At 53.4% G+C, this 19,249-nt stretch overlaps 1 protein-coding gene and 1 long non-coding RNA gene across 2 annotated transcripts; one reads left to right on the top strand and one right to left on the bottom strand.

Annotated features, from left to right (window-relative positions):
* Positions 1–295: 295 nt before the first annotated feature.
* LOC112531607 lies at positions 296–7,900 on the top strand. Its single transcript, XM_025146948.3, has 2 exons — positions 296–4,181; positions 4,921–7,900. Exon 2 carries the CDS (start codon positions 6,852–6,854, stop codon positions 7,758–7,760), a length of 909 nt encoding a protein of 302 aa, XP_025002716.2. The 5' UTR covers positions 296–4,181; positions 4,921–6,851; the 3' UTR covers positions 7,761–7,900.
* LOC121109241 lies at positions 7,900–18,285 on the bottom strand. Its single transcript, XR_005844608.2, has 3 exons — positions 15,760–18,285; positions 13,826–15,497; positions 7,900–12,942 (listed from the first exon to the last, which is right to left on the bottom strand). It is a non-coding gene; the product is annotated as an uncharacterized LOC121109241 (long non-coding RNA).
* Between the last annotated feature and the right edge of the window lie 964 nt (positions 18,286–19,249).

A 19,249-nucleotide genomic window follows, 5' to 3' on the forward strand; every position in this document is an offset into this window, starting at 1 on the left:
TAGTGGGGTTGGGATGGCACCGCCGGATTGGGATGGAAAAGCTGGAGGGGGCACAGCTGGACTGGGAGGGCACAACTGATTGGGGTGGCACAGCTGGGTGGGTGTGGAGGAGGAGTGGGATGGCACAGCTGGATCTGATGGGATGGCTGGAGGAGGGCACAGCTGGATTGGGAGAGCAAGATTGGAGGGGGCACAGCTGGATTTGGATGGCAAAGCTGCAAGGGGGCACAGCTGGATAGGGGGGCATAACTGGAGGGGCTCAGCCAGGGAAGAGAACATCGGGATGGAAGTCATAACTGGATGGGGCTAGAGCTGGGTAAGGAAGAACATCTGGGTGGGGGAACAGCTGGGAAGGAGCACATCTGGATGTGGGTGGCACAGCTGGATGGAGATATCATAACAGATGGCATTGGCACAGTTGGGAAAGGATTTCCAAAGTGGAGAAGAGGCAAATCTGGAGCTGGGGCATAGCTGGATGGAGTTGCACAGCTGGATGGTACTGCACAGCTGGATGGCATTGCACAGCTGGATGGAGCGGCACAGCTGGAGAAGGGGTCATCATTCCCACCTTGCAAATATCTGGATTGAACCGGGCATTGGGATGCTCCCAATCCCCCCCCAGAACAGGGTTTCCAGGATGGGGAAGAGGATGGGGACGTTTCTGCCTCTGCTCACAGCTGGATTACACCGGCCAACATCTCGATTGCCCCAGCTGCAGCAGGGCAGAGGGGTCAGTGCCTTCGCTACTCATTAACCAACCCATAGAGCCGCTGCACTTCCTGAGCAGGGCCATTAAAATGCAATAAGGAAAGGAGCCCGGGGGACAGCGTGGGTATGAAAGAACGATGCAGAAAGAGCCTGAGGATGCAAATCTTGCATGGGATGCTGGGCTCAGCCCTTCCTTCCCATGTGATCCTGCGCTCGGTCTGCTTTGCCCTCCGAAATGATTTTGGTTGCCTCCTTCTTATGGGGTCCCATTTTACGGGGGGAGGTGACGATGGAGCACAATGCGGGGTGCTCCCCAGCACCGCCTCATTGCAGTGAAGGGTTTGGGGTGTGGGCCTGGCTGTGGGGTAGGAGATGGGGCGGGGTGCCTGCATCCCACTGGCGCCTGTATGAGCACGGACAGGGCTGGCTCACATCGATCCTGGCACTGCAGCGCTGCAGGGAGATCACTTCTGGCAGGAGGAATGGTGGAGATTTGCAGCCACAGCCGGGCCGGAGCCATCAACCCTGTCCTGGGGCTGCCCAGGCAGGTGGGGATGGGGTGGGGATGGCTCGGTGCCCTCGTGAAATTCCCAGCTGCCGCGGGGAGCAGGAAACCGGGGGGGGAGAAAAGGTGTCTGCGGAGCGGAGCAGCAAACACGCCTTGTGCAAACACGCCTGGCAGCATTCTGCAGAAAAGCAGGGCTTTCCCCTCGTGCCACCGCGCTGCTGGGGGGAGACGGGGCCGAGAAGGGGCACGACTCACTGCTGTGATGTATCCCACCTGTCTGTCTATAGAGCTCAGTGTGAGCTGGGGAAGAGCTGATGTCACCGCCCCGCCGGTGTCCTTGCAGGCGCCCAAGGTGAGCTCGGCAGTGGGGACACTGTAAATAAGGGGAAGGAGTGACAAACACTGAGAACCAGCTGCTCCTGGCTGCTCACCGACCTCACCCCTCTGCCCCATCCATCCAACCCAGCCCTGTGGCACCTGGGATAGAAGAGAGCCAAAAATCTGCTGTTTTCGGGGCCGAATATGGCTTTTTTTTTTTCACCCCAATTGCAGCCGCTCAGTCAGGTGAGCTATTGGCAGAGCAGGCGCCTGCAAGGATTTCTTCTCATTCCTCTCACAAAACCAGAGGGTTCCTGGCTCATTTGGAAGAGAGTCAACAAGTTATGCGAAGCTCCTGGCTGCGTTTTGAGTCATGAAAAGAAATTTCCTCCTGGAGACGTCATTTTGAGATTACCAACCCATGGACGGACGGGACGGATTTGGAGAGCACTGCGCGTTCCCTTGGCCAAGGGACAACGCTCTTCCTCTCCACCCCTCACCCCCCACATTTTGGGGCTGCAAAGGGAGAAACGGGAGCGTGAGCGCTCTCATTTCGATGCTCTTCTCATGCAGACAGAAGGGAGGGGAAGCTCTCTGGGAGGAGTAATTGGGGAAAGCAAACAGCCGCGCTGTTGGGCTCATCTTTGCTTGCCACCAATTGAATTAATCTCTGGCACAAAGGCCTGGTACGGCGGCTGGGCTTGGCCTCACGAGACCTTCTGGCTGCCTGGTTCCTGCCCTCCGGCTGCATGCTGCCAGTAATTGCATTTGCAGTGCTTGCAGGAGAGCTGCGTCGCTGCCGGCTGCTTTTCTTGCCTGGCTTTGGGTGCCCGTGCATCCAGGATATCAGCTGTGGGCAGGAGACGTCCCCTTGGGTTACCTGAGTGTCCCCTCCAAGCTGTGTCCTCCCCACAGCAGTTGGCTGGGCACCCACCCAGCTGGGCGCCCATCCAGATGTGCACCCATCCAGATAGGAGCCCCATCCCACTGTGTTGCAGTTGAGCTGCCTGCATGCAGCTGTGCCCCATTCAGGCGTGCCCTATCCAGCTGTGCCCTGTCTGCCCACGCCTATCCAGCTGTGACCCCATTGAACCGTGCCTTGTTCAGTTGTGCACCCATCCAGCTGCGCCCCATCCAGCTGTGACCCTTTTGAAGCATGCCTCGTTCAGTTGTGCAGCCATCCAGCTGTGAACCATCCAGCTGTGTCACGATTGAGCTGCCTGCATCCAGCTGCACCCCATTAATCAGTGCCCCATGCAGCTGTGCCCCAATCCAGCTGTGCCTCCACCCAGCTGTGCTCCCATCCGGATGCATTGCCTTCCAGCTGTGTCCCCATCCTAACGTGCCTGAATCCAGTTGTGCCCTCATCCTTTTGGGTGCGAATCCAGCTGTGCTGCCATCCAGCTGTCCCCACCCATCCATGCCCCCATCCAGCTGTGTGCATCCAGCTGTGCCCTCATCCATCTGTGTCCCGCACCACCTGTGCCTCCATCCAGCTGTGCCACCCCATCCAGCTGTGCCACCCCATCCAGCCGTTCCCTTGCTGGTCCCTTCCCGCTCACCCAACTGCAGATGGTTTGCGTGAGAAATCTAATTCCTAAAAGCCATTTCAAGTGGAAATGATGCCTATTCCTTGTGTCCTTCTCCTGACACTGCCAGCCTGCCAGGTGGCAGACCTGGTCATGCTTGCTAATGAGGTTTGATTTCTTCTTTCTCTGTTTTAACCATTTTTCCAGCAATTTTTCCTTGCAGACACACAGACACCTGCTACCACAGCGAGAGCAGCCTGCAGTTGGGCAGCATGAGGTCCCAGATGCCATTTTTTGGCAGAGAAGGTGGCTTTTTTGGTGGAGGTGGTCTCACCCCTCGAATCACAGAATCATAGAACCAGAGGGTGGTTGGAGATGGAAGGGACCCCTAAAGGCCATCTCCTTGCAAAGCACAGGGACACCCACAGCCCCATCAGTGCTCACAGCCCCATCCCCCGACCTCGGGTGTCTCTCTTGAACCCCATTCTGACAGTGCCCCTTTGCTGAACCAACCCTCACCGTGGTCAGACTGCTGCCCAGGACCAAGCAGAAGAAAAGCCTTCCCATGGCGCTTAGTCCAACCTCCAACCCCACTGTCAGATGTGTCCCAGTTTTGGGGCCCTGGTCCCCATTCCTCACTGGGGAGATGGGCTCCTGCTGCAGCCTTGAGCACCCATTCTGCCAGGAAATCATGCCTTTGCTGGGAATTCAGACAAAAAAGCCTTGGTTTGGCTCCAAGTGGGACCTGACCTGCAAGTACGTGATGTTACTGCGCCTCAGCATTTCTCAAGAAGTGAGCTTCAGCCCCTTTTTCCTCTCCAGCCTGTCTTCCTCCAGCCCTGCGGATATCAATGGGGGAGGAGGAAGGGAGAGCTGAGCACGCGGGTGATTAATGACTGCATCTCTGCAGGCTTCCTTTCCTTGAGCAAGCACACCCGGACATGCCTTGGAGACACGGGGTTGCTTCCTCTCCTTGCTTTCATTTGTCCAGAAGTCCTAAAGGAGCCGAGCCGAGTGGGCATCAGTGCCTCTGGTTTCACAACGGGCGCTTGGGGGTGGAGATGTTATCCACACGTGGATGGGTGAATCTCTGCAGCCAACAAACCGCAGCACCTGGGGTACGTGGGGTCCTTTTGGTGGAATTTTCCACGGCTGGAATTCACTCTGGGGCCCTGTGGGTTCTGATGTCCCTGGGGAGGGCTCAGGAGGTCAGAGCACACACGACCTGCAGGTACTGCTGCTATTTCCCATTTGGGAAAGATTTAAAACAACTTCCCCTCTGCTTGTGGCTGTTTCCTCGATGGCTTGTTTGCTTTGGCCATCGGGCCACAGGCAGGTCTGCAGCTGGAGAGTCCTCTTCAGACAATCCGTGCGGGGTCAAAGGGCGGAAGCATTGATGGAGGTGGGAAACCACCATGCAGAAGCACTGTCCCTCTCTGGTCACGTTTCTGGGGCAAAGCTAGCTATTTTAAGGTTGGAAACAGGTATTTCATTTATGGCCCACCACAGTGGGTTCTATGATCACAGCCCATCGCCATCAACCAAACACGTCCCAACTGGAGGGGCACCTTGTGGTCACCCAATGCTTGGGTTTTCTGGGCTTAGCATAGAGGCAGTCAGATGGGCTGAGCTTGCCTCCCAAGCCACAGCCTAATTAGTGTTTACCAATCCCATCTCTGAGAGTGAGAAAGGGGCAGGAGCCCCCTGGCTCCCGTGGTCAACCCCGAGCACTTCACTGCAGCGAAGATGCCCAAATTCCAGAGGAACATTCACAACGAAAAGGTTTAAAACACAGCAGGCCAAGAACAATTAATTTACACGGTAAAAAATTTAGTACTCCGTCTTTCTCTTTGCCAGGGTGTTTGGCAAGAACTCCTTGCATCCCCAACAGACAGGATCACCCAGCTCTCAATAGATGGCTCAACGTGATGCTTCCAGCCCTGCTGGATTCCCTCCCTGGGATCCCAAAGCAGAGCCATTCCCCGCATCCCCTCAGAAGCTGGACTCCACTTCTAGTGCTCCAAAAAAGAGATGGTGGATGTGGCGTGCGTTGAGCTCACCAGGGACTCGGGACCACGGTTCGACTCTCCCATCCGGATGGATGCAATTTTCATGCCATTTTCAGCCCGTGCAATTGGTGGATGGATGCTAATTCCTTCACTGATCTATTTTTTTCCTCAATTAAAGGCAATCTGCGCTGTTGACTCAGGCTCGGGTCCTAAGGGGCACATGCGGTGGAAGAGCCCAGCCACCACCGAGGGGACCGAAGCGGATGTTGGTTTTATTTTGGGAGCCGGAACAGAGCGTCGGCGACGGCGCGTTCTGCATGGAGCAGCCCACGTGCCCTTCACTTCTCTGTTTCACTTCTGCTTTATGGAAAACGTTGCCATGCTCGGCCACGCGGAGCAAAACAGGAAGCCAGATCCCAAGGGGGAGCTTTTCAATTCCTCGAATTTGCCTCTTTCTCCTAAAGAGGCAACCAGGATTTGCTGGAAAGGGGTAGAATGAGAGAAATGAGGAAGAAGCTGGGGATGAGTCTTCCTACATACTGCAGGCTTCAGCTCATAGTGAAAGCAAATGCACCACACGCACTGAACAGGTTGCCCAAGGAGGCTGTGGATGCCCCATCCCTGCAGGCATTCAAGGCCAGGCTGGATGTGGCTCTGGGCAGCCTGGGCTGCTGGTTGGCGACCCCGCACATAGCAGGGGGTTGGAACTGGATGAGCACTGTGCTCCTTTTCAACCCAGGCCATTCTGTGATCCTATGATTCTATGATTGTATGGGGAGATTTGGGGGGATACTCCTGATACTGACGCTAATTCATGGGAATTCTGTGCTGATGGAGCAGGGTGGACTCAGATTTTGGAGGGATGCATTCCCTGCTCAGCAGAGCTCAGATCAGCACCAGCTCTTGGCAGCACCCTCTAAACAACCCTGGGCGCAGCGCTGGTGCCCAGACGCTTTGTACAAACACGGAGGTGAAACCATAACAAGGGGAATACAGTCCTGGGGGGTCCCAGCCATCAGCTGTCTGGGTTGGGCATCGCTGCTGCTCCTTCTTTTCTGATGGGGTCTGTGCTTGGGGATGCTGTGCTCAGTCCCAGCTGGTTTTCGGTTGGGCACATGTGAGAATGGCCAGCCACATCCCTGGGGTTGTCCCATGGTGGTCATCTGCCGATGGGTGGAATAGTAGAATCACAGAGTTAGGTTGGAAAAGACCTCTAAGATCCCCAAACCAAACCGCATCGCACCCCACCGTGCCCACTGCCCACGTCCCTCAGTGCCACATCCCCACGGTTCTGGGACTCCCCCACTCCTTGGGCATCCTGTGTCCATGCTCCATGGATGAGGACTCATCCACTTCCCTGAGCAGATGGGTGGGGGTGGGCTGCAGCTTGTAGTGGGCTTGGAGGAGGTGAATCCGGATGGCCTGGGCTCTACAGCTCTGTGATGTGTTATGGACGTTGGGACAGGCTCAAAGGGTCTGCAGAAGCAGCAGAGCACACACTCAGAGCCTGAAGTAACACCATACAACATCAAGATGTGGGTGGAGGGGCCGACGTCTCCTTGTCTTGTGGATTCTGTTGCCCACATGGGGCAGGAACAACCCTTGCCTCAGTTTCCCCACTGCACACGGGGTTGAATGCTCTGTTTTTCCAGCTTGGAAATTGCACCAGGACTCTCACGTGGAGGCTGCAGCCCCATCTGCTGCAGGGAAAGCTCCTGGAGCAGCCAGCCCCAGACCTGCCCAAGCCAAAAATGCTGAAGCAGGTCCATCCCGTTTGGGATGTGTTGCACAAACACAAAGGCAGCAGCGATGGGGGGAGGAGAGGAATTGCTGGTGAACGAGATCAGCTTGTTCCCTGTGTGTGTCGGCAGGCAGAGCGGGCAGCAGTGGGTGGCCTGGCTCACAGCACCACTGCTGCACGTCACAGCTGCTATTGTGCAGATATCAGCCTCTCTGATGTGCCTTATTTCCATCCTTCTTCCCACAAATGCATTCTTCTGTTTGCTTGTTTGTTGTCTTTTAATTGCATTTTATTTCATGTCGTGTCACTGCACCGCACTGCATTGCATCGCATGGCATTGCACGTTATGTCATTGCACAACATTGCATTTCGTTACATGTTATACCATGGCATGCCATTGCATTTCATTTCACTGTATGTCCTGGCATGACGTAGCATGCCATATCCTTGCACTACATTTCATGTCATTGCATGCCATTGCATGCCATGCCATTTCACAGCATCTCACTTTATTGCATGCCGTGTCATATCCTGTCCTTGATCTGCAATTCACTTCATTGCATGCCATTCCGTTGCATGCCACTGCACACCGTGCCATTGCATGCCATCCCACTGCATGGCATCTCGTTGCATGTCAAAGCATGCCATGTCATTGCACTGCACTTCCTCACGCTGCATTTCATTGCATATCATTTCATTGCATGTCCTCGTATGCAATGCCACGTCACTGCACGACGTTCTGTTTCACTGCACTGCACTGCACTGCTTGTCACATCGCATCATGTCCTTGCACAGCGTGGCGTGTCACTGCGTTGTGTTGCACTTTTTTGCCACGTGGGCACTGCCAGACAGCTCAGACCCACAGCCAGGCTCATGGAAAGCCCTCGAGCACTTGGGAGCTCTTTCTGCAGGCTGCTGGCGGGCTCCTGTATTCTGTTCACATGTAACTGATCTCAGCAGGGTGGAAGCTGCTCTAGCATAAACTTTAGGGATAAACCAGCCAGATTTATGATCAACAGAAGGTCGTTTTCTTTACGAGGGGGAATGGAAGAAAGCAGGGCAGCGTGGTGATGGTAAATCACAGCGATGACTCCGTCCTGGGTATGGAGTGGGCTGGAGGCTCCATGCCAGGAACCCCAGGCGCCCTCAGACACCACAGACACCACCAGGCCAAGCATTCAGGCAACGCCAATCGCGGTGATTTATGACAACGAGCTTTGCCACGGTGCCCAGTCTGGGAAATGACTCCGAAGCTCTCCTTTTGCATCACTCTTCTTCCTCCCCTGCACCTTTCCAGAGCTGAACACCGAGGCCAGGGGAAGCACCTCTGGTGAAAGACTTGTGAAATAGGTTTAATTTAATGCGTCCAGTAATCCTAGGCATTCCCTTTTCCTTCCTGTTATTATCTGATGCGATTCTCTATTCTGGGATCCTTAGAAACACTGACTTGAAGGGAAGCTGAACAATAACAAAGGGGATTAAAATAAAACCAGAAAAATAACGAGGATGGTGTACGAGAAGCTGTGATTCCAGGAAGGCTGGAGGGGAAACGTGACCGTAGAGTCATGGAATGGTGGAATGGTTTGGGTTGGAAGGGACCTTGAAGCTCACCCAGTCTCAACCCCCTGCTATGTGCAGGGACACCTCCCATAGCCCAGGCTGCTCACAGCCCCATCCAGCCTGGCCTTGAGTGCTTCCAGGGAGGGGGCACCCACAGCCTTACTGGGCAACCTGTGTCAGTGTCTCACCACCCTCACATTAAGAATTTCTTCCCAATCTCTACTCCAAATCTACCCTCCTCCAGCTTAAAGCCACTTCCCCTCCTCCTGTCTCTACATGCCCATATAAAAAGTCCCTCCCCAGATTTCTTGTAGGTCCCTCCAGGTCCTGGAAGGGAGGCCCTGGGTGAGTCCTCAGCAGGTCCCTGGTATTTCAGGGGCACCCTATGGTCCATGAGTCAACACAGCAATGTCTTCTCTGGATGTCTTCCAAGCAGATGTCTCCAATGGACTGCATTCCACCTTTGCATCCACAGTAAATCTATAGGAGCCACATAGGGCTTGAAAAAGACAATGATGTGCACACAGTTCACGAGGCTGCCATGTGGATCATGGGACGGTGGCGTAAGGAAAGATATATTCACACCAGCAGACAATGAGAAACGGCTTGTGGCAGCGTGACCACCAAACGGACTGGTTTCTCCTCCTCTTCTTCCTTCTCCTCTTCCTTGACAATTCACTGATTGGGATTATGAACTAAATTCCCTCCTAGAAATTCAATAGAGCCCAAACTGGTACACTAAACAAGCTGTAAGCGCCAGGTGACTCACGCTATGGCCTTGCTCCAAGGCAAGCACAGAAGCAGAAGCCCCAGAGCTTTGGAAACTTCTCAGCATTAAAATCCATGTGGTCCTGGAAGAAGGGACAGGATGGGTCTCCCATCTAAATTTAGATGGAGCAGGTGGAAACTGCCACATGTCTGGGAAGGCCCCTCCTCCACGCATCTCGCCTGTCTTGGCATGGGGCAACACAGCTCTGTCCCAGATGCATGAGAGTCTATTTTTAAGTGAAATAAGTAAGAGTTGGTTATTCTCTTTTTGATATATATATATATAGAAATTACTCAGGAACTTTTAAATAGTAGAACTGTCCTTCCTACTGGTTACTTCCCTCTTTCCTCCTCTAGGTTGCTGGGCAGTTTGGGTCCAGTCAAGCATCATGGGACTGCCCCAAGATCCCAGCTCATCTTTCCATGGCCAAATCCAAAGGGGAGATCCCTTCTTGACCCCCCAACATCTGACCAGCACTCACCAGCCAAGTCTTCAAGAGATACGGCCATAACTGAGTCCAGCACAGGGCTGCATAGATGATGATAAGATTGGGGCATCTTCAGTATAAGGAGAACTGGAGAACTGGAACTGTTCACCCTGCAGATAAGAAGGCTCAAGGGGATCTCATTGACTTCTATAAATGCCTGATGGGGTGGGAATGAAGACAATGGAGTCTAACTCTTCTGAGTGGGGCCATGGGGCAAGAAACTCTGTTGAAACATATGGAAAATATTTTGTCACTGAGGGGGTGGTTGAGGTTGCCCCCAGAGGTTGTGTGGTCTCCATCCTTGGAGGTGCTCAAAACCCAACTCAGCACAGCCCTGGGCACCCTGCTCCACATCTCCCTGCTGGAGCTTGTTCCTAATTCCTTCCTTCAGTGGTGGTTCCTAAACCTTGTCAATAGTCTGTGTGTGTGACCTTCTACTTAGCAGGCAGGAAAGAAGCAGTCTCTCATTGCCTTGCCTGCACAGATGTGCAAATCCTAGGCCTGGGGTTGGCACGCATCCCTCACACGGACTTTGTTCCTCCTCCTGTCTATAAGGAACTGTATAACTGTCAGCACCTTGCTCTGCTTCGTGCCACCGGATCTGCAGCTTCTCCTTTGCCATCATTGACTTCCCCCAAGGGACTCTCAGAAACCACGACTCCGTGGGAGAAAACAACCCTAAATGATGGCGAATTTGGACCGAGTGGCTGGCAGATTAATTCAGGAGACAAACTCCCTCAAGGGACATAGGCTGTGTTTGCTACTGATGCCAACTTCTTGGAAGCCCTTGCGTAAAGCTTTATCTCACCCACGGTGCCCATCAGGGACAGCACGAAGGGTCCCTTCGCCCCACACGGTGACCCCGTGATGACACGGTGAGCTCATCCCCCTCCTCCCTCCCTAGATGTGCTGCGGAGGAGGAGCACCACGTGTTTGTCACCGGATCAGAGAGAAATGCTCTGCCTGAAGTGGATGAACTTCTGTCCTCTGACGTGAGCGCTCCTGCAGGAGAGCGGAGCCCAGATGTTAGCACAGCTGGTGGGGACGTCATGCTCGCCTTGGGGTGAACCATAGAGTCATAGAATGGCCTGGGTTGAAAAGGACCACAATGCTCATCCACTTCCAGCCCCCTGCTATGTGCAGGGTCGCCAACCAGCAGACCAGGCTGCCCAGAGCCACATCCAGCCTGAGAGAATGAGAGGTCTGTTTATGGAGAGCCGTCAGGGCACGGTGACTGCTCCACCTGCTCTGCTTAGGGATGGGAGCACAGGCACAGCTGGGGGTGGGCAATACCTGGAAACATTGCATCCCTCCCGCAGGAGAGCCTGAGAATCTGCATGGGTTGGCCATCCATTCTGGATGACTGATTTTGTACTGACGAGTCCAAAGGCATTGGGCCAATGCCTTGAGACTTGTTTTGTCATGTTATTACAGAATCATAGAATGACTTAGGTTGGAACAGACCTTGAGACCATCTTTTTACAACACCCTGCTATGGGCTGAGTGCCCCCTACCAGCTCAGGGTGCTCAGGACCCCATCCACGGCCTTGGGCACCTCCAGGAGTGGGGCACCCAAAGCTCAGGGCAGCAGCACCAGGGCCTCACTGCCCTCTGAGCAAAGAATTTCCTCCTAAAATCTAACCTAAATTTCCACTCTTGGTTTTAAACTGTTTTCTATAGATGACGAGGAGAACTATCTATGCCCGGAGGAGGTAGAGCCTTACTTTTCCAGGGGTGTGCCAAGCCAGGCTGAGCATAGAATCGTAGAATCGTAGAATGCTTAGAGTTGGAAGGGACATCTAAAGGCCATCCAGTCCAACTCCCTCGCAATGCACAGGGACACCACAGCTAGATCAGGTTGCCCAGGGCCTGATCCTTGAAAGTCTCACCTTGAAAGAACCACTGCTTGGTTAAGTGAAGGTTGCAGAGGGATTTGCTGGAGGAAGGGGCGACTGCTTTCCATCCTGTTTCCTGCCATCCTCTTCTGCCCCAAATGGGCATCATCCCAATGGCACCATGGACTTGGGGAGAAGAAGGGAGTGGGACAGGCACCGCGTGCCCAGCAGCCATGGGCAGGCAGACAGCTCCCATCCTGCACCCTCGTTGCTGCAGCATTAAAGTCAGCTTTCTCGGGGCCTTGAACAGCCCTAATCAGTGCTCCCTTCAGCCCAAACAGTCCTGCTGGGCAGGCTCCAGGCTGTGCTTTGCCTCTGCAGACGCTCTGCTCAGCGCCTTGGAGGGCATCTGGCCCCTCTTTCCCACTGCAGATAAGCAGAGACAGAGAGACTGAGGCCATGATGTGACTCTCCACGATAAAAAGAAAGGAGGGAAAGGGGAGGGGAGCGAGGGGGTGAATGAAGAAAAGAAGTAAAAGAAAGGAGGAAGAATGGATAAAACCAATTTACAGCCCCAAATACTACTTTCATGCTGTTATGCTCACCCAGCCTGCAAAACCAGGCGGCAGGAATGGGATGCACTCCCAGTTTATGAGCATGAGGAGCACATTTGGAGGGAGTTAAGGACTGTGACAGACACAGGAACCCACTGAGATAAGGTTCTGGAAGACGGCCATGGGGCTGCAGAGCAGGGAAATGCTTCAGCTGCAATGGGGCTGGGAGACCCTGGGCTGTACCACCAAGTTCCAAAACATTCAGATGTTTTTCTTTACTCTGCTGCCCTTTGCACCCTTGAGGTTACAAATCACTGCTACGTCTGAGCAGGCATCAATCAGCACCACGGTCCAGTAGGAGCTGCTGGGAATTGGGGTTGAGTGGTTTGAAGAGTTCAGAAAAGAGCCACTCAGTGCTCGATACGTTGGCGTTGACCGTCCTATGCCAAGCTCACATTCCTCTGCCTGGTGCAAAGTGATGCAAATGCTTCCCTCCTCCCACCCCATCGCTTTGGTTTTAGCATTGCTCTTTGCGTCTTGGTCCAGGCGTCCCCACGGATGTGCCTGCATCCCCTTCCCTTGGGATCAGGAAGGATCCCACGTGGTTTACCCGTTCTCCCAGTGCTGAGTTTTGCTTTAGAAAGAGCTCAAAGGGCATCACCTGGCGACTTCTGAATATTCTGGGGACAAGGTCTGAGATTATGCAGAGCTCTTAGCTGCCTGCGGCTGAGTTACAGTGACCTCCCACGATCTGCGATGGTTCCTTAGAAATATTGCACATAAAAATAATAATAATAAAAAAACACACATGCAGAGCCAAATATTTGTCCTCTTCTGCTGCCATGAGGAGGGTTTATCCAGCCCATATGTAGGGTGAAGGGAACGTGGGCTTTGGACCAAGCCTGGGGGTGTGAAGGATGCGCCCTGTGGGACAAGAAAGGGACAAGAGGTTGGAGGGCAGCAAGGAAATAATAACAGGAGCACAAAAGCCCTGCTGTGTGCTTTTAGCCAGATCCCAAAAGGTGAACTTGTGGCTTTTCCTAGGACTTCTCCTAGTCTTCTTCCCTGCTGGATTTCATGGATTATTTTAGCTGAGTGTTTACGTGCTCTGGCTGCTAGCTGCTACGTCTCACACTGGAGCTCGTGGTGATGTGGCTGAGACATTTCCATGTGTTTGCATTTGGGATGTGATGCTCAGAGGACAAGAAATGCCCACTGTGCCCACCAAGGGGCTCCGTCAGCAGCTCTACCAACAGGCATCCAGCAGGCCGGTGGGGAGGAGCTGCTGGATCTGCTGGGCTCATCCCAGTCCCAGACTGGGAAGTGCTGGCTCCTGAGGCTTCAGGTTTCTGGACCATACGGGGACAAGGGATGTCTAGGAAATGCTGGGAAAACCCTGTGTTGAGAATATAAATAGTAACAATTGAATAGCGGGGTATTTATAAGGGCTCTGGCATTCTTAGAGGCATAAATGCTTGATTTTGCAGAGTCCTGATGGAGGCTTTTCTAAGAAACCATGGTGCTGATGAGCACATGTAGAGCTATTTCTCTGGGTGAGTCACTTGGAGCCTGTTGCTCCTTTTGGCCAGAGCTGGAGGAACATGAGGAGCTCAGGGATGTTCCCACCAGCAAGTGAAAGAGGAAGGGGACGGACCCCAAATGATCCCTCCATGTCAGGGAGTGTTGCCTCTCAGATCTCAGAGAACCCCCTGGATAAAACCTACAGCTTCCCCACGCCCTGGGATGGGCATTCCTACAAGGCAGGTGGTTACCCATCCACTATCCTTGCCAGATAGACCCCACACACCTTGTTGTCCTCCTCCACGTCCAAGGTCTGTGGTCTTGCCCATAAGGAGGAAGACGATGGGTTGGGCAGCCAGGATCTCAACCCGACTCTGCAACCCTACAGCCTCAGGCACATCCCTTCAGCCCTCTTCCAATCTTCATCTACCATGACCCCATCTGAGGAGCAGAGCCTGGCGAGACGTTGCCTACGAGGTCACCATGCCCTGGACTTGGTGTCTCCACGTCCCCGCAGCTGACTGGCCCACAGCCAGCCCAACGCTGCCACCAGCATAGAAACCAACTGCTTCCCATCCTCCTCCCCCCTGCGCCCTGGGGGATTTCCATTTTTGCTTTCTCTCTGGATTGCACTCAAAACCTCAGGCCGGCAGGAACAGTGCTGAAGAGAAAGGTTGATGGTAGAGAGGGATGTTTAGGGGTGGACAGTGACGTCCCCATCCATTACCCACCATGGTTATACACAAGAAGAACAGGTCTGGTTCTGCACCAGTGGTGTTTCAGCTTCCCGTAGCATTACTCTTTTGCACCAGAAAAGGGTTTTTGGGGTGCTGCACGAGGCATGAGCCCACATTGTGGAATGTCAGAAAATCCAGTTTGGCCCAAAAACAGCACGAGGGCGCAGCAGTGGCACACACTGCTATTTCTCTCTGCTCTGTTATCCAGGATGCCCAACTCAGGCAGATCTCAACCTTTCTTGGGAAGCAGGGCCATAACCTGGCACAGTTGGATGGGTTCCTGGGCAGCCAGGTCTAATGTTAAATGTGGAGGTTGGTGGCCCTGCCTACAGCAGGGGGCTTGGAACTTGACGATCCTTGGGGTCCCTTCCATCCCAAGCCATTCTGTGATTCTATGATAGTGGTGCAGGTAGACCACCGAGCAAAACTCAGCGAGTCCTGGACCACTAGGAGTCAAGGCTGTTGGTCCTTAGCATCGCTTTCCCCTTCTCCTGGAGCAAGCAGGCATGTGGTGCTTCTGCCAAGCCCTGAACAGCCAAAAGGTGATGGGATGGGGTCAGGGCATGGCATTTGTTGTGCTACAAAAATCTGCCCGGAGTCTTTCCAGTGTTCAGGCTGGGAAGTCGTTGTCCTGGCCCTTTGCCATCTGCTGAGAGCAAAGCCAGAACAAACACTCCCCTCAGACTAATTAGACTGAGGTTAAAGTGTCGGGAAAGTCACTGCCTGTCCCGAGGGGTCATCATCTGCATCGTCATCCCCAGGCAGAGCGACCACATTGTCTTCCCTGGGCAAAAAAAAAAAACAACCTGAGCCCCATGCTGGAGGTGTCCATAGAAAAGTAGTTCTGCCTCAAAGCCCCATTTGTTTCCCACCAGCCCCGGGTCTCTTGACCTTCTGCAGGACAACTGGTTGTCATAGAGCCTTCTGTATGGGGGGAATGTCCCCCAGGATGACCAGGTTCTTGTTGTCTCCCCCAGCCCTGCCCTGGGAAGCTGTAGGTGAGATCCCCTTGGCTCAAGGTAACCAGGACCATGATATAGCTGAAAAAAAGGGACATTTTCTGCAATAGCTTTTGCTGTTGAGTCACCATCATTCCTCTTCTCTCCTTGGGACAATCACTGGTAGAGCTGGTCCACCAAGTGGGTCTGCTGCAAGATGCTGTGGGCTTTTTCCTGTAGAAAATGCCTTCCGTAGATGGTGCCTTCTTTAAAGCTCTCAGGTCTTGAAATCATGGTATGATAGAATCATGAAGGTGGAAAAGACCTCTAAGGTCCCCACATCCAACCCCAACCCACCCCACTGTGCCCACTGACCGAGTCCCTCAGTGCCACATCCCCACAGTGCTGGTAGACCCCCAGGAATGGTGACTCCCTCACCCTTCTGATCAGCCTGTGCCAGTGCCCAATCACTCTTTGGAAAGCAAATCGCTTCAAATACCCAACCTGACCCTCCCCTGACCATCTCCTGTCCTATTGTTAGTTACCTTGGAGAAGAACTCTATCCTTGGAGAGGACATCTGTATGGCCAACCCATTGGGCAGACCGTGCTTGGGCATCGTCCTGGTGGGTTTGAGCTGCCATGGGCTAAGCTTTCTCCTGTATGGATATAGCAGTATGGATTTAGCAGAAAGTCTGTTGACTACAAACCATTTGCAGTGAGGGGAAAAGTAGAAAGCTCCTACTGCAGCAATCAGCTGCAGAAAGGGAAGTTAGAGAGAAATGGGGATGCTACTTGAAATGGGATGTCTGATCTCAAAGATTAAATGTGGAAGTGGACCCAGGAAGCACTCAAGGATAGATCTTGGGGATCAACTTGTAATGAGTAGGAGGAACCAAAGCCCACAGCAAAGAGCTGGTGGGACCCAAGGGGGAATGAGGATCCTCCTCAGCAGTGCTGTCCAAGACCCAAATGGCCAATTCCATGGGACAAAATACAGATGTGACAACCACTGCAGCTCATCCTCCATTGCACAGAGAAGCACAAAAGCCCTTTTCAGTGCTATTAAACCACCTGAGATCACCCGGCGTCAGCTTGCAGCGTGCAAGGTAAACATTTGTTCTTCCTGGGCAAGGACTGCTTTCTTTTTCACGGTCGGCCTCAAGCGCTGCTTTTGTGAATGCTTTATGGGCAGCACAATGAAGCAGCAAAGTCTTGCTTTTATTCCAACAAATCGGGCTTCTCTCAGCCCTCCCATTGATTCCTCCCCCCGTGCTGGGCTGGCAGTGAGCATTCGTCCACCCTTGGCACGATCCGTGCATTAAATTGGGCCAGGGTCAAACCCACAGTGTGGCCAGGCTGGGACAGGAGGTAGTTTTCAACCGGGTGGCTGAACCAAAATTTGGGAGGGAAAAAAATGATCCCAGTCAACGGGAGGTCATAGCAAATAGTTTCTGCCTGCTTCTTTAACCCTTCCTTATTCTTGGTTTGGTTTGAATCAGGGAATACTTCTGCCCTTCTCAAACCAACAGCTTTGTTCTGGGAGAAAAAAAATAACACATCTCCCAAAAACAGTGATGCCTCCCATTGTTCTGGGGTTGAATCGTTCCCCTCAAGTGATCTCCAACGATCAATAGGGACGTTTTTGGCTTGGGGATGGGTCACTCCTGGGTGGGTGTGGGTATGGTCAGTGATGGCCAAGGAGGTTGGGCCGTGGTGGGTGAATGCCTGCAGAACACCAGGACTGGGTGGAGATATTCCTGAGCAGTGGTGATGGGGCCATCCCATCAACCAGGGAGCAGCATTAGATGGGGCCATCCTCCGCATGGCTTGGAGCTGGGCTCCCTGGAACAGCTCCATTTTGGGATGCCTGCCATTGGATTGGTTGAGGCCACCTGTGTGAAGGTAGAAAGGCATTAACCCCACAGGATGTGCTACCCCAGGGCAGAAAATGGGTCCTGGGCTGTCATGGACCTGCACAGCGTTTGCTCATCCCATGCTCATGCATATCCTATGGTTCATGCAGCACCTCAAGTCTCTCAAGAGGGTATGTGGTCTCCCAGAGGAGCCACCTTTGTCCTGAGGGTGTGGAGCTTTGTGCAGGCCAACATCTCTGTCTCAACAGGGGTTGGATCACCCAAACCGGGCACCCGATGGGACAGAGCCCAAAGCACCATGCACCCTCCTGAGCTGAGCTGCTGTAAAGGGAACCCGAAGGGGTGAAGCTCTCTTTCTCCACCTACGGGCATCAGAAAGAAGAGCAGCCACTACAAATTAATTGTAGAACAATTTATAGGACCATGGAATGATAGAATATCTGGAGGTGGAAGGGACCCACAGGGATCGTTGAGTCCAACACAGAACCCACCAGACCCAAACCCAATGGTTCCAGTTTCTGTACTGGAAGGGGTTGTAGCAACGTGCTGCTCTGTGTGCTGCAGGGCCAGCCAAACACAGAGCTGGGTTGCAACATCTGGGAAGCATTGCTGGCGGAGGGATGGTGAATTTCTAGGAAATTATCCCAGAAAGTCTGAATGAGGTTCAGACCAGCGAGGTATTAATCACAAGCTGGAGCTGGGGCTGTGGGATGTGGGCAGAGCTGGCCGGGGGCACCATCCCGACGGGTCCAGCTGGAGCTGAGCCCCAGATTCTGGAAGCATCACCCTTGATCCCAACCCCAACTCATCACCCCACTTGCTGCAGGGGGGTCCCTGAGCTGGGGCCACCCATCTGGGAGACCACAACTCATTTAGCTAATGAAGAGCAGATGGGGAGGCAGCAGGGGGTGCTGCTGTGGGGCTTTCACATTTTCCTTGATGATTTCCTACGCTGCTGCAGCATTCGGGACTGAGTTTGCATCTGGCATTGGGTGGGTGTGGGGAAGCTCCAGCTGACACTGCTGGCAGAGTGGTGACAGGGATGCCTCCCAACCCGTGGCCTCTGTTATTGTTAAATCTCAGCCTGCTTGCTCCTACTGGGATGAGAAAAAGGAAGTTGAAGGACCATCGAGCCTCAGAGCATTGGGCAGGGAGGGAGCTGGAGAGTGGGGGGCTGGATGGGAGGTAGGTGGTGACATCAAGGCAAATGATGACACACAGCAGGCGATGACCTCACAGCAGGTGATGACCTCATGGTAGGCGATGGCCATCCATATGATGGATGACATCAAGGCAGATGATGACCATAGGGAAGATGATGAGTGCAAGGCAGCTGGGGACACCAAGGCAGCCGAGGACCTCAAGGTGGATGATGACCTCACAGTAGGTGATGGCCATCCAGACTATGGATGACATCATGGCAGATGATGGTCACAGGGCAGATGGTGACCACAAGGCAGCTTTTTGGAGACCCCCAGCTCCCCACTGCCACATCCTATTGGTGCCAGCTGAGGACTCTGCTGAAAATGGATTCAGTATTAAAACATCAGAGGGCAATGAGGAGGAACCCCCTCTGCTGGATCCCACTCCTCTGCAGTCACCACTCTGTAAAGGACCACTGGGAAAAGGCAGCATCCCACAGCCCTACTTCCAAGCCCCACTAAAAGGCAATGAGAGCACTGAGATATGCTCAGACCATAAAGATCAGACCCCTGAATTTGGGGAAGAAAGGGATTTCCAGCTGAGCTCCCAGCTGGCTGCACGGGGCCTGGTGGAAGACCTTGGAGATGTCACTGATAAAACCCAAATGATGCAGAAAGAGAGGAGAGGCACACGTGCATTACAGCTGCTGGGGCTGAATGTGCTCCCACCCTGCACGTCCCAACCTGGAAAGGGCAATAAAAGGCTTTTATTGCAGTGTCTTCAGGACTGCAAGCAGGATGCCCTCTGTGAGCCCAGCCTCTGCCTTTCAATGGAAAAATCTTCCTTTTTTTCCTCCTTTTTGGATTAATTTGTATTCTAGCAGTCCCAGACTGGCTGGCATAAAGCAAGAGATAAAGAGGGAAAAGAGGATAGATTGGGGGGGGGGGGGGGGATTGTTCCATTTAATTTCCTTTTTAAACAGTTGTTCAGATAGGATCGTGGAACCTAATCCCTTCC

This window comes from Gallus gallus, chromosome 1, assembly GCF_016699485.2.
Source record: "Gallus gallus isolate bGalGal1 chromosome 1, bGalGal1.mat.broiler.GRCg7b, whole genome shotgun sequence".
Classification (NCBI taxonomy): domain Eukaryota; kingdom Metazoa; phylum Chordata; class Aves; order Galliformes; family Phasianidae; genus Gallus; species Gallus gallus.

Coding starts and splice junctions, on each gene's coding strand:
- LOC112531607 (XM_025146948.3), top strand. CDS start 6,852: ATGTGTTGCACAAACACAAAGGCAGCAGCGATGGGGGGAGGAGAGGAA.